This window comes from Fukomys damarensis, unplaced genomic scaffold, assembly GCF_012274545.1.
Source record: "Fukomys damarensis isolate Sample0158 unplaced genomic scaffold, DMR_v1.0_HiC HiC_scaffold_17, whole genome shotgun sequence".
Classification (NCBI taxonomy): domain Eukaryota; kingdom Metazoa; phylum Chordata; class Mammalia; order Rodentia; family Bathyergidae; genus Fukomys; species Fukomys damarensis.
Genome location: NW_022900929.1, coordinates 18,832,267 through 18,859,736, shown reverse-complemented (window position 1 = coordinate 18,859,736; position 27,470 = coordinate 18,832,267). Strand labels below are relative to the sequence as shown.

General features: G+C 52.3%; 1 protein-coding gene and 1 long non-coding RNA gene across 3 annotated transcripts; one reads left to right on the top strand and one right to left on the bottom strand.

Annotated features, from left to right (window-relative positions):
• The first annotated feature begins 7,340 nt into the window (after window positions 1-7,340).
• Window positions 7,341-8,011, top strand: LOC104858708. The gene is made up of 3 exons (XR_779197.2): window positions 7,341-7,379; window positions 7,460-7,547; window positions 7,824-8,011. It is a non-coding gene; the product is annotated as an uncharacterized LOC104858708 (long non-coding RNA).
• Window positions 8,012-10,906: 2,895 nt separating this feature from the next.
• On the bottom strand, window positions 10,907-26,873 carry Limk1 (LIM domain kinase 1). Of its 2 annotated transcripts, none has more exons than XM_010619033.2 (15): window positions 26,571-26,873; window positions 24,258-24,396; window positions 23,973-24,082; window positions 22,734-22,940; window positions 18,908-19,013; window positions 18,632-18,795; window positions 17,595-17,862; window positions 16,951-17,037; window positions 16,637-16,768; window positions 15,601-15,660; window positions 15,363-15,428; window positions 14,049-14,190; window positions 12,649-12,704; window positions 12,397-12,554; window positions 10,907-12,318 (listed from the first exon to the last, which is right to left on the bottom strand). In XM_010619033.2, exons 1-15 carry the CDS (start codon window positions 26,735-26,737, stop codon window positions 12,156-12,158), a joined length of 2,025 nt encoding a protein of 674 aa, XP_010617335.2. In that variant the 5' UTR covers window positions 26,738-26,873; the 3' UTR covers window positions 10,907-12,155. The 2 variants fall into 2 exon arrangements, with proteins under 2 accessions (XP_010617335.2, XP_010617336.2); XM_010619034.2 differs by having other exon boundaries at window positions 17,595-17,778.
• Window positions 26,874-27,470: the final 597 nt, after the last annotated feature.

Here is a 27,470-nt window from a genome sequence, read left to right as displayed (position 1 = left end):
TCCATTATAACAAGGGCATATGGAAGACATCATTAACCTTGGTTGATAAACTATAGGCTTAGTCTCACCTTCAGTCTCAGTCATCTTAGTTTTAGTAGCCTTAGTCTTGGTGGGAGAGGATGGCCCACCTCTAATGAGATAATGGTTTATTTATACAGGAAATCTCAAAAGGGTGGTACCGATATTCTTAAGCTTCCCTTAACCCCAGTAGGGAAGTATGGAAATCTGGCCATTATGACTTTAATCTTCTTCTGGTGTGCCTCTAGCCAAGGTTCTGATGTGGTCTCATCTTCTGCATTGACTCCCTTGAGGGCCTAGCCCTGTCTGACTGCTATAATATTTCTACCTAACTTAGCTGTCTGTCATACTATCACTTGGTCACGTGGTTGCTGTTGCAATGCTGCAGTGAAACTCATTTCTCACATATTGGCAATGTAAGCAAATCTGTGCCAACATCAAAATAGAGCAGTTAGAGCTATGCACAGAATACTGTGACTTGCACACGATACTAGCAGTTGTGTTATTTAGTGTACTTTTTATCCTTATTTAAAAAAAAATTAGCTGAGCATGGTAGTGCATGCCTGTAGTTCCAGCACTCAGAAGGCTCAGGCAGGAGGATTGCCATGAATGAGTTCAGGACATGTTAGACTACACAGAAAGAATCTGTCTTAAAAAAGAACAGTTGGTTATGAAATAGTGTGTGGTGCTCTGTCTCCAGCAGGCTCAATCATGATTGATTCCATTAAGAGGCCACATGGATGGTGTTATGGCTTGTGTCTAAATGTCCTCCCAAAGCCTCATGCAAATGAGGTGGGGCTACTTTGGAGGTGGTAGAATCTAAAGTGTGTGATGCTGGGATTAAAGTCATGTGATTACTAAACCACTACACATGAGTGAATGGTTTGGCACCACCCTTGTCCCTATCCACCCTGTTTTATTCAGTAGTCTGAATAAAATAAAAGGGGCAGAAAGACGCTATTGCTGTTAAACCCCCTTGTTGTATTTTGCTGTCTTCTGCTGCCATGAACTGTTTCCTTTGCTGCTTTTGTTACTCTGTGTGCATCATATTGTTTCCCCTCTACAGTGCCTGTTTGCCATCCCTGCCTTAGAGCCAGGTGATTATGGACTGAAATCTCTACAAACTGTAAGCCAAATAAAACCCTTCCCCTCTAATGTTGGGTGTTTGGAATTTTGTCTCAGCAATGAGAGAAAAATAACTAGCACAGGTGGATCACCCGATATCAGCTAGGTTGTGTATGAGTGCTCTATGCTTTTTGCACAATGAGACAATTAAATAATGGTATGTTTTTCACAGTGTGTCACTGTCAAGGGCATAACATTGGGTTACAACAAGCCATCCCATACTTTTCTACTATAAATTTCTACTGTAGTATAAAATAGTAGCTGGTGGTGCATCTCAGTAGCTGTGCCTGGGGGATACAAGAAGCAATCTTTATGTTTACTCACTTGATAAGATTAATGGCAACCTGTGTGCGCATATTCAGAAGTGTCAAACTGGGATTTTTTAACCCACATAATGCTCTGATAGTCTTTGCATATGTTTACCTGAGCATCATAGAGGGTAAAATGTACCCACCCTACTCTTCTGTTATGAAAACATGCATTTTATCATAATGAAATGTGGGCGTGACTCAGAGTAGCTGCACCTGGGGAAAGCAAAACCCACTGTACGAATATTCACCCACTTGGCAGACAAATGGCAAGGTGTGTACAGGAGCTCCAAACAGGTGAATTTTACCCATGAAATGTTTATTGCTAAATTTCTGTGCATTTGGGATTTATTTCATTTTAAAAAGTTTTCTTTTGATTTTCCTGGTAGAAGCAGCCTAATTCAGTACAATGGCACATGAAAAAACAGATTTGCAAGTTTTAGAGGAAGTTAAAAGTGGATCATCAGATTACTTTTGCATGGTTAAGGGAGACGATAATGACTTTGATGTGATCCATGTGATCCAAATTTCCTGTGGCATGAAATCGATCAAGAATTGCCTGATACAGACACAGGGAATGCAGACCTCCTTGACTCGGGTGACTGAGAGAACAACAATGTGGCTACATAGCTGACTAGTTTCTAGGCCCTTGGGTTGAAGGGAGGTCCAGCCAGGTGAGGTTCTCAAAGAAAAGAATATGTGTGGAGGAGACATTATGAAGCAGAAATCAAGCTTTATTTTTCCAACAAAGCATTTACAGTAGTTTTTATCAGTTTACTAAGACATCGTAAGAGAAAGCATTCTGAGTGACGTTGCAGGCCACATAGTGCATGTGCGATTGTCTATGCTGATTCGTTATTACATAACGAGGCCCCCATCGTGTGCCTATACTAAATGATGGGACTGTGTCCTCAGGTGCCCTCAGACACCCAGGCTTTGACACATCTCACAGCAGCTCCTTCATAGTAAAACTGTTGCAAAATGGTGATGCAACCAAATGACAGCAAGAGATTAAAATGATCTCCTGGATGTGCACTTGCAGTGTCCCAGGCATTCCCTGATCTTTGTAGATAAGGAAAGAATGTCTCCCTGAGTATGTTTATTCAGATGTATGCTTGCCATAGCTTGGCTCCAGAAACTGAATTTACTGTTGCCATATGTATAACCTCTGTAGTGTTTTAACTTCTTTAATGATTAATGTAGCCTGTGACTAATGACATGTAACAGCTCACTGTGTAGGATATAAAAAGATGAACAAGTAAAGATCTGGGTCTTAACTCCTTGAGGCTCTGATCCCCTGTGTCTTGCTATTTTGAGTCTTCTTTTCTAAATAAGTCCCTCTCCCTTTGGGACCTCTCAGTGGTGCTGCACCTCCCTGGCAAGTGCCAAGGTCCTGAGTTTGATCTTTGGTACTGAAAAAAAAGTATTTATTAAGACACCTCACTGGCTGAACTGAAAGCACTCATAGACCTGCTATACTTAGCAGGGATTTCTCATGGTAATTGCAGGAATGTAAAAGACTTATGGAATAGTGATGAGTCAAAATACACCATAAAAATTTATGCCCTTGTAGATGCAAAGACTAATTATGCTTTTAATTTAGAAATTTATCCTGGAACTCAGACACCAGGTCCTTATTTGTATAGTAATAAACTGAACGATGTTGTGAACACACTTATTACTCTTGTCTCCCAAACTAATTGGAATGTGACATTCGACAATTGGTTTACCAGTTTCCAATTGATGTTACATTTGCCAACAGAGCGCAAGTTGACTAGCATAGGAACTGTATGCAGAAACAAAGAAGAAATTCCAAATGAAATGTTTGCAATTTCAAAACAGAGAATTGTATAGTACAATCTTTAGATTTTAGAAGGATGTAACATTGGCCTTGTATATAGCCAAGAAAAACAAAGTGGTACTGGTACACTCCACCATGATGGAACTATGGTAGCCATCATTTTGATATTCCATCAAAATGGAGCCCGACGTGGTGGCGCATACCTGTAGGAGGCTGAGGCAGGAGGATCGCTGTGAGTTTGAGACCAGCCTGGGCTACACAGTGAGTTCCAGGTCAGTCTCAACTGCATAGTGAGACCCTGTCTCAAAAAACCAAAACCAAAAACAAAAAAAAACCCAAGCCAAAAAACCAAGAAAAGAATAATGCAAATCTGAGATGGTAACTTTCTACAATAAAACCAAAGGCAGTCAGGCACAGTAGCCCATGCCTATAATCCCAGTACTTGGGAGGCTGAGGCAGGAGGATCACTGAGTTTGAGACCACACTGGGCTACACTGATTTCCAGGGCAGTCTGTACTAGACAGTGAGACCCTGTCCCAAAAAACAAAACAAAACAAAACAAAAAACCAAAGGCAGAGTAGATATTGTTGATTAGTTATGTGGCAACTATGATGTCACTTGAAACACAAAGTGTTGGCCAAAACACAAAGTATTTTACTCCATGTGAAACACATGTGGAAGAATAGTTTGATAGTTTACAAAGAAATAACAAGTGCAAAATACCACGGAGAAGTTTTCTTAGCATACTGGGACTGGAAATCATAAGATATCTTTCTCTCTTTTTTTTAGACAAGGTCTCCCTATGTAATTCAGGCTGACTTTAAACTCACTATGTAGCCCAGGCTGACCTCCAACTTACATCAATCCTCCTGCCTCAGCCTCCTGAGTGCTGGGATTACAGGTGTGTTCCACCATGCCTGGCCATAACATATTATTCATAGCAGAGAAAAACCAAAATGTTTCTGCCCAGGGAACTATGCAAAAAACATTGTGGAGTACACTGGTAAGCTCACAGGTGAGCAGGCAGACAAAGTATCACAAAGACCTACTACAACAACAAGAGAACCAAAAAGATGTAGACTTTGTCCTACAAGATAGGACAGATAAAATAAACATGCTATCTGTGTAAATGATGCTTATATATAGAACATACAGTTTTCACGTGTGATGACTGCCTTGGGTGTGACAAAGATTATTTAATTTTTTTGTATTTATGTTGTAATTTATATGTTTATTTCTGTTGTTGGGGCTGGGGATTTAGCTCAGTGGTTCCACCACCTGCCTTACAAGTGCAAGGTCTCAAGGAGGAGGTAGTTCTTTGTTTTTTGTTTTTCACTTTTTTTTCCTTTTTTATTGAGTTTATTGGTACTTTTGAAGTACATAGTACAGTTACATTCATCATTGGGTTCTTGTACCTTTACATACCAGATCTTGGTTTTCATTTTTTCCCCAAAACTCTGCCCTCCAGAAAAAGTATATCTGATGTTATATTTTAGGTTTTGTAAACAAGTAAACAACACATATGGAAATGTTGTCTATTCTGAGAACTCATTACATATTTGATATTTAATTTTATCGATATCTTATTTTTATGCTAAGTGCATGTTGTCCAATACAGTAAAGCAGCTCCTGACAAAAAAGGAAGACAACAGAGGTGACAAGAGTAGCCTGCCACACAGGAGAGGAAAGCTAGGCACATGTGCTGTTGGCGTAAGCAAGATGTGTGCATGGAAAATACAGTTGTCATGTGTGAAGACTGCCGTGGGTATTACAATTGAAGAAAAGATAATTTTTGTTGTAGAGTTCTCTTGGTATTTTCATTGTAGTTCAGCAAGGAATGTATTTCTGACATTATCTTTTAGGTTTTGTAAGCAAGTACAGCTGATGTGAAAATGTCATTTATTCTAAATGTGCAATATGTATTAAGAATTTAATGCTTTATTGTATAGATATTTTATGTTCCTCTTAACTATACATTGTATAATATAACATAATAAAAACTTCATAGCTGGGCATAGTGGTGCACACCTGTAATCTCAGCACTTGGGAGGCTGAGGCAGGAGGATTGCTTTGAGTTAGAGGCCAGCCTGGGCTACATAGTGAGTTCAAGGCCAGTCTGAACTACATAGGGAGGCCTTGTTTCAACAAACAAACAAACAAAAATAAGAACTCCTGACAGAACAGCAAGACCAGCAAGATGTCAAGTATGTCTTACAAAAAGGCCAGGAAGGCAAAACACACCTGTTGTCAGTGTAAGAGATACACGTGTATGGAACGAACGTGCTGTTGTCATGTGTGAAGACTTCCTACCTTGCATTAATTGAAGTAAAGATTATTTGTTTGTAGGGTTTATGGTATTTTCATTGTGGTTCATATAGGAATTTATTTCTGTTGTTATTTTTTAGACTTTGTACGCCAAAAGTTACTGTTGAAAATTTTGATGCTTTTTTATGCACACTCAACAAATACTAAAAAATTCAGTACTTTATTTTTTTGACATTTTTCTTGTTGAGTAACCATTGTTTAATATAATAAAAATCATAAAATTAAAATTATTCATCAGTCGAAATATTTTAAATAATAAATGTGGCTATTATATACCCATGTATCGGTGCCTTTATGTCAAAATTGGCATTATACCCCAATATAAAAAGGGCTGGGAGCCAGGGATTTAGCTCAGTGGTTCCACCACCTGTCTTGCATGTGAAAGGTCCCAAGTTCAATCCCCAGTACCAAAAAAAGTGGGGTGGCTGGGATGCAGCTCAGTGGGAAGGTCCTCGGTTCAATTCCCAGTACTGCAACAAAACAAAATCCCCAACCCAAAACTGAATAATTTGTTTGGGTAAGAGGAAGTAGAAGGACATTATGAACAGCAGTGTTTTGGGGGAAATGATAACAAAAGTTGGTCAAAGACATCAGAATCTATGTCCTCAACACCACAGCTGTCACTTAAAGGCTTACCTAGCTGGACACGGTGGTGCATGCCTATGATCCCAGCTATTAGAAGGCTCAGGCAGGCCAGTTCAAGGCCAGTTTGGGTTACACCGTGAATAGTGGGAGACTTGTCTCATAAAACAAAACAAAACAAAACTCCTTATGGGTTAGATGTCATGTTGCAGGCTGAGTATCATAGCTGCAAGAGATAACCTACATTTTGATGTCTCTGGATTTGAACGTCTTTCTATGCTTTTCATTCACCCACGTCATAATCTTTCTTGCCCCTACAAATATCTCTGGTACTTAATGCTTCAATAATACAGTGCTGCAGCTGTGGAAAAATTGACTTTCCTTAATCCCTCAGTTCAGTACAGTGTATGGGCAATGACTTTGTGCTTGCGAGGCAGGCACGGTGCCATTGAGCTAAATCCCTGGTCCCTTCCCTCCCTTTCTTTTTGAGGAACTTGAGGTCAGGCCCAGGACTTTGCTGTACATGTTAGCCAAGTGCTCCACCACTGAACCATTCCCAGGATCTTCATACTGAACCACATGTTCCATTCTAAATTTTTATTTTGAAACAGGTTCTCACTAAATTGCTAAATTGCCCAGTCTGGGTTGGAACCTGTCATCCTCTTCAGCCTCCCACAGTGCTGGGATTACAGGTATTCCTTATCATGCCGGGCTATTTTCCTTGGCCCAAATTTGCTATACAGAGGATGTTTCCTTTTGTTTGTTTTGAGACAGGGTCTCACTATGTATCAGGCTGGCCTTGAACTCCCTATGTAGCCTATGCTGTCCTTGAACTTGTGGTGATTCTCCTGCCTCAGCCTCCCAAATGCTGGGACTACAGTTTCACCACCAGGACTGGCTACCTTCCCTACCTTTAATAAAGGTAAAACTGAGGGGATTAGGTAGTGGCAAAGCTGACTGGGAAAGTAGGCATGACTTGTTAATCACAAGATCTTGGTTGGACACGTGTAGAACAGTTCCCAAAGCCCTGCCTATGGATTTCTCTGTAGAACTCCAGTAGATTTTTTCCTTTTTTTACTTGGCCTAAACTCCCTTTGCAGAATTAGTTTTTCCCTCACTTTTACTTTTACTTTTTCAAATAAACTTTGCCACTGCTTTTTGCTCACTTCATTCAGTTCCTTGAGATGAGAAGAACCTGGAATCCAACTCCAGAAGGACAGGTGAGCAACCCAAAACCCAGTAACAACAACAAAAAACCCTCTCTGCTTTTTGCGGTTGTCTTGATCAATTTTTTGTTCAGGACGGAAAGAGCCTACTAACCACCTCTAGAAGGAGACTCCTGCACTCCAACCTACCTAACACCAGGACAAGCTTCTGCCAGGGAACAGGTCAGTTCTGCTAAGTGGGAAACTGAGACCACCACCACTTGGGGATCTTCATTACCCTTAACAGGTGAATAAGCGGGTAGTTTTTGTGGCTGGAGTACTTAACCCTTGATTTCCAAGGAGAAATTGGGTTGCTCCTAGGCAATAGGGGCGAGCAGGACTCTGGAACCCTGAGGGGCTGCAGAGTTTTTCTTCTCCTTTGCACTGGAGATTGAACTCATGCATCTGTACAGCACTACATCCCCTGTAGCCTCCCCACTTTTTATTTTTTTGAGACAGGGTCTCCCCATGTAGTTCGGGCTGGCCTTGAAATGCTGCATCCCCTTTGTGAAGAGAACGACCCACTCCGTGCAGTTCGGCGGCTCCCAGCCCATGCGGCGGAAGGTTAGATCCCGATTCCGGTCCAGAAATGTCTCTGGCTGCAGGAGCCAAGGGTGGTCGTTGCTGGACGCTCGGCTCCAAGCCTGCTCTTTCTGTTCTGTGCGACTGAAAACTACATTTCCCAGGATTCTTTACCCTCTCCCGGGCTCCTGCTGGGTTCTGCCTGCCTGGGCCACCGGATGGCAAAGAAAAGCTAAGGGCTGTCTCCTGCTCTCCGGGGCCAAACCGCAGCGCACCAGCACCTGCGGCATTGACACCACCACCTCTGATGTCCCAGTGCCCAGCTCTGGTTCCTAGGGCTCCTCCCTCCAGGCTCCCAGTCAGTTTCCGACCGTCCTTCCCTGGCTTCAGGCTGGGGAATCGGAATCTGGGCTGGCTGTGGCCACGCCCAACGTGGAGAAGGGGTGTGACTTTGGAGGGGTCTCAAGAGGCAAAAAATACCCATGTGGGATGCTGGCACTGGAGGCTGCATGGACCCCAAGGGGCCCCGGAGATAAACTGGCCTCCAGCCAGGAGCCGCATTAGTTGCCACCACATGGATGAGCCACACACCGGGGCGTGGCCCAGGACGTGCCCGTCCAGACGCATCTGCAGACTGCTGCTCTTGCCTACGGGAAGCCAGCCCGGGGAGCCCAACCTGGAAAGTCCAAGTCACCCCAGCTGCCCTCCTGCCCCTTTTCTGGTACTGGGATGGACCCCAAGGCCTCACACAAGCTAGGCAAGCACTAACCACTGAGCTACAGCGCAGCCATGCTCCCAGATTCTTGACAAACTGAGCAACAGTAATCTTTTTGTTGTGTTTATTTTTGTTTTTTAAAGATAAGAGTCGGGATATGCAGTTCAGGCTGACCTTGAACTCACTGCATAGCCCAGGCTGGTTTGTGGCAATCTTACCTCAGCTACCTCAGGGATTACAGGGTACACCACTGTGGCCAGTTTTTTGTTTTCTTGAGACAAAGTTTTGCTAATTTGCCCAGGCTGGGTTTGAACTTGTGATCTTCCCTCCTCAGGCTTCCAGAGTGTAGGGATTACAGGTGTGCACCACCACCACACCTGGCTTTGTCCCTGTCTTCTTGATAAGCATCTTTAATTTCAGAAATAAATATTAAGTATAAAAGAAATGCCTTATGTGTCCACCCCTCATCACAGCACTTTTTTTTTTCTGGTACCAGGGATGGAACTCAGGACCTTGTGCTTGCAAGGCAGGTGCAGTGCCAATGAGCTACATCCCAGCCCCTCTTTGTTGTTCTTTTGTTTTTTGTTTTTTTCTGACAGGGTCTCACTATGTAGTTGAGACTCACCTGGAACTCGCAATGTAGCCCAGGCTGGTCTCGAACTCACAGCGATCCTCCTGCCTCAGCCTCCCGAGTGCTGGGATTACAGGTGTGCACCACCACGCCCGGCTACTGTTGTCTTTTGAGACAGTGTCTTCTACTGCAGTTCACCCTGGCCTTGAACTCACTATTCAGCTCAGGCTGGCCTCAAATTTAGTGATCCTCCTGCCTCCTGAGTGCTAGGATCACAGGCGGGCACCACCATGCCTTGCTGTTTTGTTTTGTTTTGTTTTTTTTCCTCATTCTAAGAATTTCGTAATAAGAGAACATTCAGTTTATTTCATAATCAGAAACACCTGTGGCGGTATCCAGAGAGATTAGGTGCTTGAAGTGGTACTAGTGTGGCCATGGAAATGATGTTCTGTTTGATTTCATCTTCATTTATTTTCACTTGAATTGTAGTGGTCACCTGCAGCTGGTGGCTTCCACTGGCCCTGGAGCAGAAGGAGGTGCTCAGTGCCACCCCGGGACCTTGCAGGCTGAGGTCACAGGCTGGTTCAGGGTGAGGTCAGCCTGCTCTGGCTGCCTGTGCCTGGTCCCACTCTGCTAGGCCTCAGTGGGGACCACAGCCCAGCCTCCCAGGACCTGCAAGTGCTGGAGGAAGGAGTCAGCAGAGGACCCAGCCCAGGGAGCCAGGGCTCTGAAACAGGCACGACCTGTTTACTGACAGGTCTACAGGGGGCCTCTCCTGACTTTCTTCCCTCCCTGCCCATGTTCTGTCCTCAGCCTTAAATATATAGAGATAATTTTAGTGGTTTTGTTTTCAGAAAGAGTCTGACTATATAGTTCAGAGTGGCCTTAAACTTAGGTTTAAGCCTAGTCTGACCTCGAATTTGCAGCAGTCCTCCTGCCTCAGCCTCCCCAGAGCTGGGATGTCAGGCATGTGCTGCCACAACTGACAACAGCTATTTTTCTGAGACAGGATCTGGCAGGTTGGCCTTGAACTCCCTATGTAGCCCAGGCTGGACTCAAACTTGCCATAGTCCTCTTGCGTCGGGTGCCTAAGTGCTGGGATTACAGGCATGTACTGTCATGCCCAGTACCGATTCCATTTTAAATGCTTTATATTTGAAATATAGTGTGCTTGCTATTTTTTGCGGGGGGGTGCTGAAGATTGAACCCAAGGTCTTCACATTGAGCTACATGACATCCATATTATTTTGAGACAGGATTTCATTCAGTTGCTAGATTTCCCAGACTGGGCTGGAACCTGTGATCCTCCTGAGCAGCCTTCCAGAGTGCTGGGATTATAGGTGTGTGCCACCACACCTGGCTTTGTTACTGTCTTTTTGATGGGCATCTTTAATTTCAGAAAGAGTAATTATGAATACCTTCCTTAGTATGCACCCTCTCCTCAGTTCAGCTTTTAAAGTCTTGTCTTTTTTTTTGTTTGTTTTGGGTTTTTCTGGTATTGGGGATTGAACCCAGGCCCTTTACACTAGGCTATATCCCTCATCCCCTTTTATTTTATTTTATTATTATTTTTGTTTTATTTTGTTTTTTGAGACAGGGTCTCACTATGTAGTTGAGACTGACCTGGAACATCACTATGTAGCCCAGACTGGTCTCAAACTCTTAGTGATCCTCCTGCTTCAGCCTCCCAAGAGTGGTAGGATTACAGATATGCACTACCACACCTGGCTCCCCTTTTACTTTTGAGATAGGGTCTGGCTAAAATCCTCCTGCCTTAGCCTCCTGAGTGCTGAGATAAGAGGCATGCCCACCATGCCTGTCTCCTTTTTATATTGAGACCGGTCTTAAATTGTTGTCCAGGCTGGCATTGAATGTGGCGTTTCCCCTGCCTCAGCCTCCTGGATTGCTGGGATCCCAGAGTGCACCACCCTGTCCGATCTACTTTCATTCTCGTCTTCTTGCCATGCTTCTAGTTCCTGTCATCTATGTTCTTCCCTTGGGGCCCTGGACACACCATGCAATGCAGGCCCTACATGGGGAGCACAGAATTTTATTGTTCAGAGTCCTGATCTGTTCTATAGCCACCCAGGTTCCGGTGGAGGTGAGCACAAACTGCCTCCCTCCACCGTGGTCCCTTGGGCCCATTCGGCTTATTTCCCAGGTTCAAAGTGCACTGAGAAGGCGTCACAGTTTTAATACTTCCTAGATGCTCAACTGAGGCAAAGTGACAAATGGCCCTCCCGCCCCCGCCCGCCACAAAAATAAAACCCCAAGCCCCCGGCAGCAGCTGCTGCAGCCGTATGAAAAAATAATACAAACTCTTCTTAAAAAATAGATTACACAGAAAGAACCCAGAGGACAGAGGGGTGCAAGGACGGGAGGGCCTGGGGCACTGAGATGAACGCAGAGCTGAGCTGCTGGTGGACACTGGCTGACCCCACCTCGCCTGGGCCGCCTCCTCCATCGGCCAGGCTCCCCTCTGCCTGAAGGGACCCTCTTCACCTGAGGCCTGGTACCTGCTTCTCACTAAAGTGGCTTTGATAAAGAAAACAAGAGAGACCCAGGGCAAGACAGCAAGATACTTCCAGCCAGCATGCAGGGCCAGGCCTCAAGTCTGCTTTGAGGTCGGGGTGCATCAATGCTGCCCTGCCCTGCCCTGGACGTCCTGGCAGGGGCCGGGGCTTCGGGAAATGATGCCCCTTCTACACCCAGGCACACCCTCCTCCATGGCCAGCCCCTCAGGGCCTTTGCAGAGGAGCAGGTGCAGACAGGTACAGGGCAAGGGGTGGCAGGGCAGTGCGTGGGACAGGCCCTGCAGCTCATGCAGGAGTGGGGTGGCCCCACCGACACAGAGGTAGGGCAGGGTGATGGGACAGAACACGCAAAGCTCTGGGGCTGAGGCAGAGGGTGAGGGTGTGGGCCGGGGAGAAGGCGAGCCAGGGCCTGGCCACAGCCTCTTCGGGCTGGGGACAGTGGGTCCGGCTCAGTCGGGGACCTCGGGGTGGGCAGGGAGTCCACTCTCGCCCCGTCGGTAGATCTCCCAGAAGGCCTTGTCCAGCTGCTCCAGCTGTGGGCCCAGAGGCATGTGGCCTGCCAGGTGCATGCGCAGGGTCTCCAGCCACTGCTCCAGCTTCACGAAGGACGGCCTGGGGACAGGGGGTGGCTGCTGGGGCTGGCTCTCCCTGGACGGCCCCTGCCCCAGAGCCACCTCGGTGCCCCCTCACCTCTTCTCAGGGTCCAGGTCGCAGCAATGCACAGTGATGGGAAAGAAGCTCGAGGGGCAATTGGGGGGACAGTAGCGGTCCAGGAAGCCACGCACGTTAAGGCCAAAGTCCATGGTGCGCGGCAGGTAGTCGGGGTCTGCGTTCACCCGCCCAATGATCTGTCCAGCGTGAGGCCCGACAATTAATCTGGGGGTCTCTCAGTCTGGGCGCAGGAGGACAGGAATGGTGCCACTGCCACCCACCCGGACCTACCTCACACAGGACGATGCCGAAGGAAAACACATCCACCTTCTCATCATAGCTGTGGCCTGCACGGGAGACCACATGTAAGCAGGGAAAGGGCCCCGGGCTGTTGGCTCTGCCACCTGCCAGCAGCTCTGTGGGGAGGACGAGTGCTGTGGGCAAGAATGCCAGGCCCTGCTCGGTCAGGAACCACCGCGTGAACCCGGGCAGCCATGGGCTCGAGTCCCAAGAGCGGGGCCCACCGAGCCTCAAGGGCCTGGGAGTACACTGCGCCATGGAAAGGGGTCTCAGGTTCAGGTGCAGCTCAGGGGAGAGAGCCTGCCTAGCAAGTGCCTGGCCAGGGTCCCACCTCCAGCAACACCCAAAAAGTCTTTGCAGACTTGATGAAGAGCCAGGGAGGAGGTGAGCATGGGGCACCTCGGTGGCCCTGCCGCCATCAAGAGAGAGGGCCAGGTAGAGGAGACTCGCAGAAGAGGCCACAGCCACACAAGGACTGGGCCGAGGACAGGCCTCCTGAGTGCTGGGGTTACAGATGTTGCCACCATGTCTGGCTACTCTTGTTTTCTGAATGCCAATCTCATTAATCCTCGTACCACCTCAGTGACAAGGGCTGTTCAGGCTATTTCACAGCATGTGTCATCTGGGGGCGACATTAACTACGTCCACTGGTCTTCCCGGAATCTCTGCCCATGTGTCACCTGCCTGTGGAGGGACCTTCTAACCTTAGATCTGCGCATATACTGGAGTGAGCACCGATGGAAGAGAAATGGAGCAGAAAGAGGACTTGTGGCCCCCAGTGATGTCCATGTCCTAAAAAGCTGGGACCCGTGGATGTGGTACCTTATGTGGGACATTACAGGTGAGCTAAGGGTGTGTGTGTGTGTGTGGTGCTGGGGGTGGGATTTGGGGCCCTGTGCATGCCAGGCAAGCAATAAACCTGAGCTCCAGGGGCCTGAGAAGGACAAGATGCTGGATTGTCCAGGTGGCCCCACGTCAGCCAAGGGTCCTACTCAGAGTGAGGAGGGGCTCAGCACCAGAGGAGAGGACAGGAAGAGGCTAAGCTGCTTCCCTGGAGAGGGAGGTGGGGCTGGAGCCCAGGAACAAGGTGGCCCGGGAATCGGACGGAGCCAGGAAGCAGATCCTGCTGCAGAGCAGGTGGAAGGCCCAGGCCTTGGGACACTGACTTCAGCCCAGGAAGACTGTGGCTGGGCCTGTGACCTCCACAACAGCCTGATCACTTGTTACCAAAGCCACCAAGTACGTGGAAACACCCTACGGCGACGATGGGAAATGAACACAGGACCAGAGAAGAAAGCTAGCTGCAGGGCTGTGGAGGCCAGGGAGGCCACAGCGCTGGTGGAGGCAGCTTGGTCCTGACTCTGGGTCCCGGGCCCCTCTTGGACACGCACCGTTGATCATCTCCGGCGCCATCCAGTAGGGATTCCCCACCACTGTGTACCGCTTCTTGCGGCTCCGCAGGTCCTCAGGCTGTGTCTTTTCATCCACCATGAGTCGCGCCAGCCCGAAGTCGGCTACCACCACGCTCTTGTTCTGGGAAAGTGAAGCAAGGTCGCACTGACATGCAGACCCAGCCTGGCTGCCCCTAACTGGGCCCTGCAGCCACCCACAGAGCGCCAGAGAACACGCTTGTGACACTGTGGCCCACCGTCCCCAAATCCCCACTCTGCACACAGCGCCGCCTGGAGCTCCTGACCCTTGCCTTGCCAGTGCTCCCCAAAACCATCCCAGCATCCCCGCTCTTTCCCTAGGCACTTCCTTTGCCCATCAGGGCACAGGTGCTCCACTGTTTGGAAAGCAAAACAAGAATTCTGACCAGAGATCCAGGCACTAGGTGTGGATGTCACAGGCTACACTGGTGTGTGTGTGTGTGCGCACACATGGTACTGGGCTCTGAATCCAGGGCTTTCACACTGAGCCACACCCCCACCCTCTTATAAAACTCTCCTTAACTCACTGAGTTGCCCAGGCTGGGCTTGAACTTGTGATTCTCTTGCCTCAGCCTTCTAGAGTGCTGGGATTACAGGTGTGCAGCACCACGCCCAACTAGACAGCATTTTAAGTGCTCCCAACAACTCAGTGAAATTAATGATCCAAACCCAGCACCCTCTCCTCCCCTCCAAAATCAGAAAACTCTGAGGACAGCAGGTGGGGAGGGGCTGAACACCTGTCCCTGCCTACTTCTTTGGGGCCTGGGTCAATTCTGCTGCTCTCAGGGCTCTGCCGCCTCAGGTGTAACAGCAGGTGGCAGACAGGTGGGGCAGGCAGTTTTGACCCGGGATCCCTGAACCTGCCTGTCGCCCTGGGAGGTGGTTCTCAAGGCCAGGGCCATGGTGACCGTCCAGTGTGGATCCCTGCTCTGTCCTCTTCAGAGGGGCTCGGGGTCAGGGATCTTCGCCTACACAATCCTCACAGGGTCTTCTGAGACAGGGCCTGCAGCCCCCACTACCGGAAATACAGCTTGAGGGAACCCAGGGAGGGTGGCCACTGGAGTCTCAAGGGCCCTGCAGTGGGCAGCAGCTCTAGATGTGCACAGATGGACTTGTGTGTGTGCGTGCATTAAACTACCCCCTCAGCCCAAGACAGACCCGGGGACAAGTGGGGTCCCAGCTCCGACTCCCAAGGGGTGGTCGGTCTGTGGTGTGGGGCCTGCTGAGCTCCTGGCTCTCTGCTCCCCCAGCCCCCACCATCGGAGCCCAGCTCACCTCACGGACCAGACAGTTATGGGAGTTGAGGTCACGGTGGATGATGTTCATGGAGTGGAGGTAGGCCTGGGGCAAACGGGGCACACAGGCATCATGAGCAGCTGTGCTGAGGGGCCCCTGGCTCACCCCTGCCCCAGTCTGGCCCATTCTCCATGCATCCCCCATCCCTGGTCAGACGTTCCCTGCGTCCTCGGGGCACTGAAGCTTAGTGGCAGAGGCCCCTGGCACAGCCACTCACCATCCCCGATGCGATGTCCTTGGCAAAGCTCACCCTCTGGCTCCAAGGGTACTGGCTGTCCTGGAGGGGGGGACAGGATGAGCCACAGGGGCCACACAGATGACAGGGACAGCAGCATGAGCCACACAGGGCAGATGTCCTGGAGGTCTGACGGACGCGATTCCCCTCTGCACCCATAGCTGTCTGCTTCTCAGGGGTGTGGGCGACCAACTCAGACGCATCATTTTCTAACACCTGATTTCAGACGGGGCTATGCCTCTCTAGTTCCCAGTCTGCCTTCACTGAACAGAAAAACCTGTAAAGCTGTCCCTCGGTATCTGAGAGTTTATTTTACTGGTGATTGAACCTAGGGCCTTCGCCCTGAGCTATATCCACAGCCTCATTTTTATTTTGAGACAAGGTCTCACTAAATCACTAAGTTGCCCAGGCTGATCTCAAACTTGTGATCCTTCTGCTTCAGGCTCCCAAGTAGCTAAGATTACAGGAGTGGCCCCATGCCTGGCTAACCATTTCCGTTTATAAGCTGATTACCTTGGGTACAGTATTTTGTCACAGCGCTGGAAAGCTGATAACATGAGGATCAAATCATTTGGGGACACTTCAGGTACCAGCGTGCATGAACGCATGGTGTGGACCAGTGGTGTGGACCCGAAGTCACACCTACTGGGAGGAACGGGGCCACACTATGAGGAATACCAGAAAACTGGCCCAAAGAATGGGAGGTGGGAGGCTCGAGCAGGGGACGAGATCTCATGGTCTCAGGGTGATGCCGAAACGGGGCTAAACACAGGACTGGACAGCAGGACTGCCTCCAGCACACGGTGCCTGATGGCTTCCTCCCAGCGCTTTATTCTGAAGACGGGCTTGTAATTGTACCCACACCCTCAAGGAAGCCCTGAGTTTTGAAGACCGTGTCTAAGACTGAAAATGACGTGGTCTGCATGGACGGGGAGGGGAAGGGGCCTCTCCCAAGCGCTTCTCCGCAGCGTGCCCGGCACAGCCAGGCCCAGCTGTGGGCCCGGCCTCCCGCTCTCACCATGCCCTTGATGATGCTGCGCAGCGTGCCGCCCTTGATGTACTCCGTGATGAAGTTGAGCCGCTTGTCCTTGTAGAGCACACCAATGAACTTGAGCACGTTGGGGTGCTCCAGGCACCGCATGACCTTCACCTGCCGGGCACAGGCAGGCTGGGCTGCTTCCCCTCGCTTCCTCCAGCCCACCAGTGCCCATACAGACGGATGCTTCCTTCCCTCCACGGGTGGCTTGGGCATCACACCCCTTCCAGAGCCCCTGACCCCCGCTGCACAGGGAAGGGCTGGGGACCCAAGGGACGCCGCAGTCCCCCAGTGACCTCCTTTAGGAACGTCCTCTGAGTCTCCTCGTCGAACCGGATCAGCTCCTTCATCACCATCACCTCGCCAGTCTCCCGGTGTGTCACCTGCATGGGGGACACCACGGCACGGGGGCTCAGGACAGACGGAGGCCCTGCCGGCAGCTGCTCTGGGACTGCTGGGGAGGCAGAGCTGCTTTGCACTCTGCAGACAGCTCAGGGGTCACTGACGGGGATGCTGAGGCGCTGAGGTGTCCTAACAGGGCTGAGGTTAGCCAGCTGACCAGGAAGGGGGGCAGATCTGGACTGCATGAGGTGTGTGCTCTGCGGAACTGTCACCTGTACACTGAATGGCGGCTCACCTGGGAACTCCTCACCTGGCAAGGGGATAGGGACGGGGCAGGGCTCATGTGCTGCTCCGGGAATGTGAAGGGTAAGAGGCTGCAGTGGGGGTGATACTAGGCCCAGCACAGGGCCCCAGGGAGGGACTTGGGGCTTGGTCTGGGCTCCTGTCCTCCATCCCACACCGCTGAGCCTTGCTAAGCAGAAAGTTCTGGGTCTTTTGCAGCAGGTCCCTCCCTGTCTCCAGCTCCAGAGCCTCACATGGCAGGTTTTGTGCTGGGGACCCAGGGCCTCTCCAGCCTGCCCCACCTCAGACCCTGTACCTTGATGGCCTGGCCGAAGCAGCCCTTGCCCAGCACTTCCCCGTGGATGAGGTCCGAGGGCCTGAAGATGCGGTGCGGCCGGCAAACCACACGCAGGGACTCAGAGCGGCCCAGGTCCTTGTACTGGGAGGCTGGCGAGGCCAGTGAACTGGCCCCCGGGGAAGTGTCGATGCTGCAGCTCCTCCTGGGGAGGAACACGGTGCCCAGTGCCACAGAGGAGGTGGTGCCTGTCCTGTCCTGTCCCATCTGGACCGGCCCGGGGTGGCCCCTGTGGGTGGCACAGCTCAGTCCTCCTGGCCTCAGAGCCCCCACTCCTGTTTGAGCCCCTGCTGTGCAGGTGCCCCTGGCGGGGGGTCAGATGCTCTGTCTCCCAGGCTCTGGGGGATGGAGGAACCTGCCTGGGGTGCTGGTGACCCCACAGAGGGGCCTCATGGGTGGCCAGAGCCCCAGACGGGCAGGTTGAAGGGGAGCAGGTGCCTTTGACCACACAATCTCAGAGCCCCGCTGTCGTCCTAGAAGGTGACCCCACAGGAGTCCTGAGCAGGCCTGGTGGGATGTGAGGTAGGGACCAGGCTGCTGCTAGGCTTCTTCCTGCACTTCCCATGGTACCTGCTGCTGGACTACTGCAACAGCCCAGTAGCCATCTCTGGTCTTCAGTGTCCCCACCCCAAGACCCTGCTGCACAGTGCACGGGGTGGCCTTCATGAAATACATCATTATGCTACGGTGTCCCTCCGGGGGGCCCTGCTCCAGGCAAGGCAAAGTCCAAAGACCCCTGCCATGTCCAACGATGCCTGCCATTAGTCTCTGCCTGAGTCCCTCGTCCACCCCACCTGATGTCCCCATCATCCAGAGCTCATTTTAGCTGGCAGCTCCCTAAAGCCTAGGTCCTGGCCTACTCTGGGAGCCCCTGCCCATGTCCTCTTCCTCTTTGGAATCCCTGTCCCACATCAAATGCCATGGAGCCCCCTCCCTGCTTCTTCCACCCACACAAGCCAGGGGAGGTCGGGGACCCACACACCCAGGAGGGGACTCACAAGACAGGCCTCTGCCGCGCACTGCCGGCCTCTCCGCTGGGTGTGCACACCGGGGAGCTCAGGGGTGTGTGTGTGGGCAGCAGCCCCTGGCCCAGCGAGTCATGGGGGTCGTGCTCGATTGTCAGCTGTAGCAGGCGGCTGGTCTCCTGGATCAGCAGGTCGATCTGGGGACACAGGTGCGCAGGTGAGGTGGCCGTGGTGACGGCGGAAGGGCACTCAGAGCAGGGCACCACTTCTGCCACCCATATCCCGTGATGGTCTCGGGCCCCTCCCTACCTCATCCAGTGGCACATTCCGGATGGGGGTCCCATTGATTTCCAGGATTCGGTCTCCCACATGGATGGAATTCTTCACATCTGGGCTCATGCAGCCTGGGTCCACTCTGGGGGTAGAGCAGTGGTCAGAATGGTTCCTGCCCACCCAGCCCCCAGTAGGAAACCACCAGATCAGGGTAGAGGTGGGGACCATTCCATCCTGTGCAGTTGGGAAGTACAAGTTTTGTAATTGACTACTCATGTCTGCCACAGGTATAGCTGTGGAAACAGGGGAACCCACAGGTATGTGCTGCCCCACACAGATGTTCAGTTGGTCCCATTGCAGAATGTCTCCTGCACTGGGGGACAGAAGCGTCCTCTGACTGCCTGGGATGCTTGGGCAGACAAATGTCCTAACAGGGTCCTGAAGGGTCCAGATCCACTGGCCTACTCTCAACTCCACAGCAAAGATGGAGCTGAAGCTCCTGCTCCTCCCGATTTGGCTGTTGGAGCTGGCAGTGCCCTGGGGGGAGGAGCAGGGAGAAGCAGGGAGGACGATCATGATTCGCCATCTATGACCTCGTGAGTGTGGATTGGCCAATCTGCTCAATTTCTTGAGGCTTTTTATTCTTTAATGTGTGTTACCTGATTTCCTTTCATTTTTTTCATAAAAGCTATTTGAGGAATTTGCTGTCTCTCTTGTAGGTCGTTGGGCTGGGGAAGAGTAGGGGTAAAGCAGAAAGGAGAGCAACAGCTTTAAGAAAAGAGCTTTGAGCTGGGTGCAGTAACATATGCCTATAATCCTAGCACTCAGAAGGCTGAGACAGGAGGATTGCCATAAATTCGAGGCTAGCTGGCACTACATTGTTTGGCACCATCATGAACTACATAGCAAGACCCTGTCTCAAATAAAAAAAAAATAAATAAATAAAACAAAACAAAAAACAAAGAAAAAGAAAAGAGATTTGCAAGTGGGGACAGGCCTATAAACCCAATATTTGGGGAAGAAGCCCTTCTGTACAGTAAAAAGCACACTAAAAATTGCAGAAGATCACAGCTAGAAAAATCATCATTTTGCAGGTGACATAATGAGAATCACAAGAAAGACTCAGGAAAGACACTGAAACCAAGTGGTGAGAAACGATGGGAACCAAGACATTAACCTCACGAATGGCTTATGGACTGCATAGGGGAAAATGAGCCAAGAAAGTACAGAAAATGAGCCGAGCAGTTAGGTAGCACCCTCTGTACAGGGCGCAGTGAAATCACGTGTCCACGGGGGACGAGTCCAGAAGGACTGCGGGCGGGCGGCAGGCAGGCAAGACAGGCAGGAAATGCAGAAACCAGAACTACCGAGGCGGGAATAACAGGCAGACCCAAGCCGAGGGACATTCTACTTAGGGACTGAGCCACGTGCTTTAAAAAGCCAAGGTCTCACTGGGGGTGGTGGTGCACATCTGTAATCCCAGGACTCTGGGAGGCTGAGGCAGGCTGAAGCAGGAGGACTGCAAATTTGAGGCCAGTCCGGGCAACTTAGCGATATCCTATCTCAAAATACAAAATAGAAAAAGCTGGGGATGTGGTTCAGCACAGAGGCCTGGGGTTCAACTTCCTTAGACTCTCCATGTTCCCTCCCTCAGTCTTCTGCTATGGTGACAGGGGCCTGGGGCCCAAATATATAAAAATTGCCTTAAAAATGTGGCTATGAGCAGAGTGAAAAGCAGTCAGCTAAAGCTACTCTACTACAGTCACGTCAGTCAGGTCAGGGTCGCGGCCTTCCAGCCAGCCCGGCAGTTCCTGGGAAGGGCGTGGCTCTTGGGAAACCAGCTGTTGGCTGGGAAAGCAACAGTCTCACCACTAAGGCACACAGGGAGGGGACCGCACTGACATCTCCATTTCTTTTCTTTCTTTCTTTCTTTTTTTTTTTGGTACAGGGGATTGAACTCGGGTTCTTTCGGTAGGGAGGCAGACAGCGGCACCACTGAACTAAATCCCTGGTCCTATCTTCTTTTTTTTAATTGGACCTGGGGCCTTCACACTGATAAAACCCCAGCCCCTTTAAAGTTTCGCTAAGTCACTAAGTAGTCTGGGATGGGTTTGAGCTTGCAGTCTTCCTGACTCAGCTTCCCAGAGTGCTGGGTTTAAAGGCTACCATGCCTGGCAACTCTATTCATTTCTTCAGGGATTAGCTGTGGCCTTTGCCTGTGCTGGGTGGGCTCCAGTAAGGGCACACTCTGGCCTGTCCTCTGCTCAGACTTGTACTGAGGCAGCTGCCCAGCAGATATGCGAGGAGGGGCAGGGACGAAGTCAGTCCTTGCCCAGGGGTAGTGCCTGGTGCTGTGTGACACTGAGCGAAATGGAAGCTGGCACCGGGCCCCCATGCCCAGAAGTGGGCACATTTTAAACCACCTTTCCAGGTGCCAGTGAAGGCCCCATGGTGCCCAACTCCCCCAGCGTGCTGACGGAGCCTACTACAGTGTGGCTGTGCTTCGAGTGTGTCCCCTTAAGTTTCACACCGGAAGCTTGGGCCCCCAAGTCATGATAAGGAGTGGGAGTGGATCTTTAAGAGGCAGAGCCCAGGGGAAGGCAATTAGGTCATGGGGCACCAGCCTTGAAGGGGATTAATGCAGTTCTCAAAGGACCGGGTTAGTTCTCATGAGGGAGGATCGTTACACAGTAAGGGGACCTTGTGTGCTGGGCCTGCTTTTCATGTGGCTGTTTCCCTTTCTGCTTTCCTGCTGTGGGCGAATGCTGTTTCAGAGGCCCTCGCCAGTGCTGGTGTCATGTTGTTTGGACTTCCCAGCCAGAACAGTCCCTTTACTTAATAAAGGACCCTGTCCCAGGAATTTTATTATAGCCACAAAACAGACTAAGCAGAAGTTATAGAGAGAGTTAATATCTGGGTCGGCTCACTCCTCTATTTCTTCTTCTTTTTTTTTTTTTTCCAGAACTTTGTGCTTGCAAGGCAGGCATAGCACCACTGAGCTAAATCCCACTCTCCCCTCTATTTCTTCTTGCTTCTTGAACCTTTTCTATACTATCTTAAGGGCCTGCCTGCTTGGAGCACATCTTGCTTGTGACCTTAACACAGTCTTCTAGTTTGTGTGTGATTACTCTCCTCTTCTGCCCGTCCTCGGATTGGATGGTTTATTTTGTGGTTTAGGGATGGAGAAGCATTTATGATAGATCGGATTTATTCCTCAGTCACACTCAGGGCCTTTCTGGGATCCCAGTGTTACAGGGGAGGAGGAAAGCCTCCTAACAGACTGGCTTCCTTGGTGTTATGAAGATGGAGGCTCACTCTGTCCAGCTTTGCCATCGCGGCCCTGGGCCGTGTCCTTTAGTCATTACTGACCTGGTCCCCCTCCTTTCTGCTGGATCGCACATGGGCTCCAGAATTGTTTTTCCCTTTTATTGGGTGTGAATGTTACTCTCAACTGCTAACTTAATTGGCATGGGAGATGCCTCAGAGATTAATAAAGGACATCTGTGGTTGTGACTGGGTACGTCATGGGGCCGTGACCTCGGGGATGATATCTGCTCCCTGCCACTTCCTCTCTGGCTCTTCCCCAGCCCCCCACTTCCAGGCTGCCATGAGCTGGCACCTTTCCTTGGACACTTGTGCCATGTTTCTGCCATGGAGCCAGCTGACCGTGGGCTGAAACCCTGACCCATCCTTTAAGTTGTGGGCGCCAGGCACTTAGTCCCAACATGTCTGGCACAATGCAGTGGTTTCCAGAGGACTGACTACACAGGCGACAGCTACAGCTGGGTCACTGTGTGCCCAAACACACTCCCTCCCCTGAGGTCCCGGTCTGCTACCTGCCACATCGATGCTGGTCACTCACCCCTGGACACGGACGGTATGTGAGTGCTCTGTGCCGCAGCCCGGTGGGCCATGCGGGGGATCGATAGAGACTGAGAGGCCGCGTTTGCCATGAGCAGAGGCCGGGATGGACACGAGGGTGACCGTGTGGGGCAGGTGGGAGCTGGGGGAGTCAGGCAGGATCTGCTCGATGACGGGGGTCACCACGGTCTGGTAGTAGCAATGGCCACTGCAACACAGGGAGAAGGGTGTGAGGTATGTCGCTGGTACCACCACCCCTGCGGCCCCCACCCCAGCTGACAGATGGCACTGAGGGCAGGAGTGAGTGTGCCCGGCACCACAGCTCCGTGGGTCTCAGTCACTCCAGGGTGTCCATTCCCTGTGACGTGTGCACGGCCTTCCAGGCCTGCAGCACACCCAGCTCGCGAGGAAGTCACTGAAAGCCCGTTTTGGACCAGTTGTGCTATTCTGGAATCCAGCTTTACTGCTACTCTGTAAGGGAGATTTCATCTGCTCTTTGTCCACGGTTCCTGGGGGACGCTGAGTCCTTGGAACAGGAACATCTGGGTTATTTATGAGCCCCTCAGCCTGTGCCCGAGTCACGTTCACAAGATGACTCAGGGGTGCTGGTCACGGCGAAGACCAGCAGTGGTGAAGGCTGGGGCTGGGGCCGGCCTGGCTTCCAAGGAGGGGGCAGGAGACGGAGCTTCATCCTGTGGCTGGGAGCCCATCAGCGAGAGTCGGGTCGCATGTGAGAGCCCAGTGAAGCCCTGGATGCAGACCTAGGGGAAGGAGGTGCCCTGGCTGGTGACGCGGGAGGTGTCTCCATGTGGCAGTCTCAAGTGGTGCCCTTTAAACTGAAACTGTGGTCCTGGGCGTGAGGCTTCCTGGAGTTCTGTGGGTCATGTAGCAAATGATCCAATCTGACAGGGCTGTTGGGTCCCAACTGGTCAGACATGCAGGTGGCCTTGGGACAGGCGTACGCAGCTGGTGTCTGAGCCAATGGCAATCTCTCGGGACCACGTCTTCAGTGTGTGGGCTCTGTGCCAGCTCCGGGAGGGCTGGTGCTGGTGCTGCATGGCAGCAGCTCATGAGGAAGGGAACTGGCATCTGGGGTGCTGTCTGCCCCATGCCTGGGGCTTGTGACACCACAGAAGGAAGGGTGCAGGTAAGTGGCATCCGTTCGGCCCTCTGACTGCACCCAGGGAAATCCAGAGCCTGGCAGGCTGGGTTGGGCTTGGCGAGGGGCCCTGGCACTCACCAGTACAGCTTGGAGTGCTCCACCAGCGTGTAGGTGTCCCCGTCCCCAATGAAGGCCCCACACGTGAGGCAGGTGAAGCACTCAGGGTGGTACTTCAGCTCCCCGGCCACCTGGCGGAAAAGGGGTACAAGATGGTTCAGGGACTGGGGAAGCGAGCTGCCGAGCTCCTGGGCACAGCCAGCTACACAGACTGTGCGGTCCAGGGTCACAGCAGAAGGAGATGTGCACACACACACACACTTGCACACACACAGGCTCAGGTGCACACACAGCCCAGGTGCTCACCATGACCAGCCCCTTGGTGATGTGCTCTGAGCAGCCATGGCAGGATTCGCCGCAGCGGGCCCAGTAGTCCTTCTTGCAGAAGAGCTGCCCATCCTTCTCATAGTACTGATGAGACAGGGAAGCACCACACTCACAGCACCTACAGGAGAGAGGGCAGCTGAGGATGGACCCCACCCTCCTCCGCCTCAACTTCCTGATCGTTAGAACTAGAATCCTGCTCCATGGGCAGAAGCAGGCTGTGCTGGGATACAGGGCAGGGCAAGCAGGGCCGGGGATGGATTCAGTCCCACTTTGATGTCCCAATAATCTGCTCTGTGCAGTGCACAGCCTATACAACCTCTCACAGCAGCTGTGTGCAGGGCTTGGCCTGAAGGGTGAGGGCTGCTTCTCATCAGGGTCTGTCCCTTGTTATGCCAGGAAGAGTCCAGGGGGCAGGTGACTTGCTCTTGGTGTCAGGCAGGTGGAGGGCGAATCGAACCCGGATGGCCCACTCCAAGGGGCAGTGGGAGTCCTCCCCCTCCCCCGCCCCACCACAGTCCACCTGCAGCTGTGTGAGACGCGGGTGCTGGAGGCCTAACACGCTTATCTCACAGGCACAGGAGATGACGCCATTTCTCTGAGCAGGGACTGCTCAGCACAGATGGGCGGACCTAGAGGCAGGTCCAGCCAGGGCCAGAGGATCTCCTGGTGCCCTGCAGCCCTGCTGGTGATGCTGGTCACAGAGGGGCGCTCGGGGGACAGGCCAGTACTGCCCAAAGCAAGAGTCTCCCCTCCTGGCCTCACAAACAGCCCTGTGGGATGGAGCAGGACTGACATAGCCCCAGCAGGGACTGAAGAGATGGGAGAAACCAGGAGCCAGACCCACCTGCCTGGCTTCTTCCTCAGCGCGAAGGGGTGGGGCCCGAGTGTCCCGGAGTGAGGAGAGGCAGGAGAGCCCTGTTCTCCCCTCCGTGCACTGAGTGTGGCCAATGTACTGGCCCTGGTGGGGGTGGGGGCCCAGCCAGCCAGTTGGGGGGGTTCTGCCCCTTTAAGAGGATCCTGCTGGTTCCCCTTTGTTTGGGAGCCTGCTGGGAGGGCTGGACTGGGGAAGCACAAAATGTCAGGGTTCAGAAGCATGTGGGTGGGAGTGCGCTCAGAAAGGGGGCCCATGAGCTCACCCCAGGGGACCTAGGGTTAGGAGGAGGACGAAGAAGAGGCGGCTGTGGCCACCGCGGTGGGTAAAGGCCGTGGTGACGTCATGGACACGGCCCCACACTCCCGGAACCGCACAGGGCAGGCTCCGCCTCCCGCCTGGGGCGGAGGGAGGAAGCCTCCGAGGGGTGGTCCCCAGTGAGCCTCCCCAGGCTCTAACCAGGCCAGAAAATGTGAGCCTGCACCCTGCTGCCTCCGAAGAGACGGCCTTGCTCCTGCCCCGTGGTCAACAGACTGTCCACCGACCACACAGGACTTCTTCAGTGCTCACAGGAGCATCCTGCCTGCCTTTCCTCTGGGGTTGGTGGGGTTCAGCAGGGCGGGGCTCAGAGCCGCTGCAGTCCCTCAACTCCGGGGGTGGGGGGGGAGAATGCTCCCAGCCCTCTCCACTCATCAGAAAGTCACCACACTGCCGCTGCCACTGGTTCCCAGCCGCAATCTCAGGGACCTGGCCCTTCACGCAGCTCCCCTGCCCTGAAGCCCCTGGGGGCTGGAACTTCGGGGCACCACAGCCTTTGTCTGCCGCCCACACTCCTCACTCTTCTCTGCCTCCATCTGCGCCAAAGTGGCTGGCACTGGGAGCTCAGCACCCCTCAGCAGGTAGAAGATACACCGAGAACTCAAACCTATCCTGTCCTGACCCCTCAGATTCTATCCAGGCAGGAGCCAAGGACAGGTCTGGCTCTGGGGGTGCTCCACAAACAGTGTGCAGAAGGCACACGCGCGCACACACACACACACACACACACACACACACACACAGGGAACTGAGCTGGCTCAGGGCCAGCAGAAGTGGAACTCATGCCCCAGTCTCAAAGGCAGGGAGGGACAGCGCCTGCTTGGGACAAGAGAGGGTGTCCTGCAGCAGAGGAGGTGACAAGTGTGAGGTCCATCCCTCCTGGGGTGCCCCTTCCCAGAGAAGAAAAAGCATTTGGAGGGCCAGCTGTGCGTGGGGAGACCATGGCAGAGAGGACAGAGCTGTGTAGTGGCCTGCACTCCCATAGCCGGACGACAGGGACCTGCAAGTTTCAGTTCTGCCCCAGGTGCATCTGTCCCAGTGCTTCCTCCAGCCCCGGAGCCCCCACCAAAGGCCAGCCATGTGGGAGGGGGCTTTGCACTTACTTAGCCCCTCTGAGGAAGCGGTTTCTTCTCCAGGGTGCAGCCAGCAGCATCCTTTGCAGCAAGGGCAAGAGGTATTTGGAGGCTGTGGGAGCACAGGGGTGGCCTGACCAGAGCTTCCCCATCCCACCAGTAGGCTCCGGATTGGAGGCTGCAGGGGGTGGGGCCATCGAGGAAAGGAAGCCACACAGAACTGAGGGTGCAGCAGTGTGGGTGCGAAGGGCCTTGGTCTGATCTTGCAACAGGAAGCAACTAAGAGTTGTCAGCTTGGGCTTTTATGTAGGTGGACAAGGAAGGACACTGACTCTGACCCCAGGCAGGGAGGTGGAGGAGGAGGGATCTAGGCTCTGACCCCAGGCAGAAGGTGGAGAAGGAGGGATTTAACTGCAGACTCCAGGCAGGGGGAGGGTATCTAGGCTTTGACACTTGTCAGGGAGGTAGGAAAGGGGAGATCTAGGCTCTGACCCTACCACTCGACCCTCAATTCTTCTCATCAGGAGAAAGATGCCCTGTATGTTCCTCAGCCTCTGCCTGGACAAGGGCATGGAGGGCCTGGGGACAGAGACAAACTCAACACAGCTGCCTCTTCCGGGGCTGGCCCCAAGGGAGCAGAGGTTGACTTCCCATGGACAGTCCGTCTTCTTCGCATGAAAGGTCCCCTGAAGAGGGGAGCTGTACCCAGTCTGGACTGCCAGCCAGCTGAGCCCTCCTGCCGGCCAGACCTCTGGGGAGATTACTGGGAGGGGCCTCACAGGCAGAGGCAGCAGCTGGGCCAAAGGAAACCTGGACCACAGGGCTGGCTGTCATTTGCTGGGAGGCGAGGCCCCAGGACAAAGGGGCAGGCCTGGGGTGACAACTGAACCTCAGCAGCAGTGCTAGAGGCAGCTCTGGGTCCACAGCAAC

Excerpts from the sequence above, each read along its gene's own strand:
- Limk1 (XM_010619033.2), bottom strand. The coding sequence starts at position 26,737 with ATGGCCCCACCCCCTGCAGCCTCCAATCCGGAGCCTACTGGTGGGATG. Across the intron at positions 18,796-18,907 it reads GGAATGTGCCACTGGATGAG|ATCGACCTGCTGATCCAGGA; the intron begins GTAGGGAGGGGC and ends CTGTGTCCCCAG. Across the intron at positions 16,769-16,950 it reads AGAGGACGTTCCTAAAGGAG|GTGAAGGTCATGCGGTGCCT; the intron begins GTCACTGGGGGA and ends TGTGCCCGGCAG.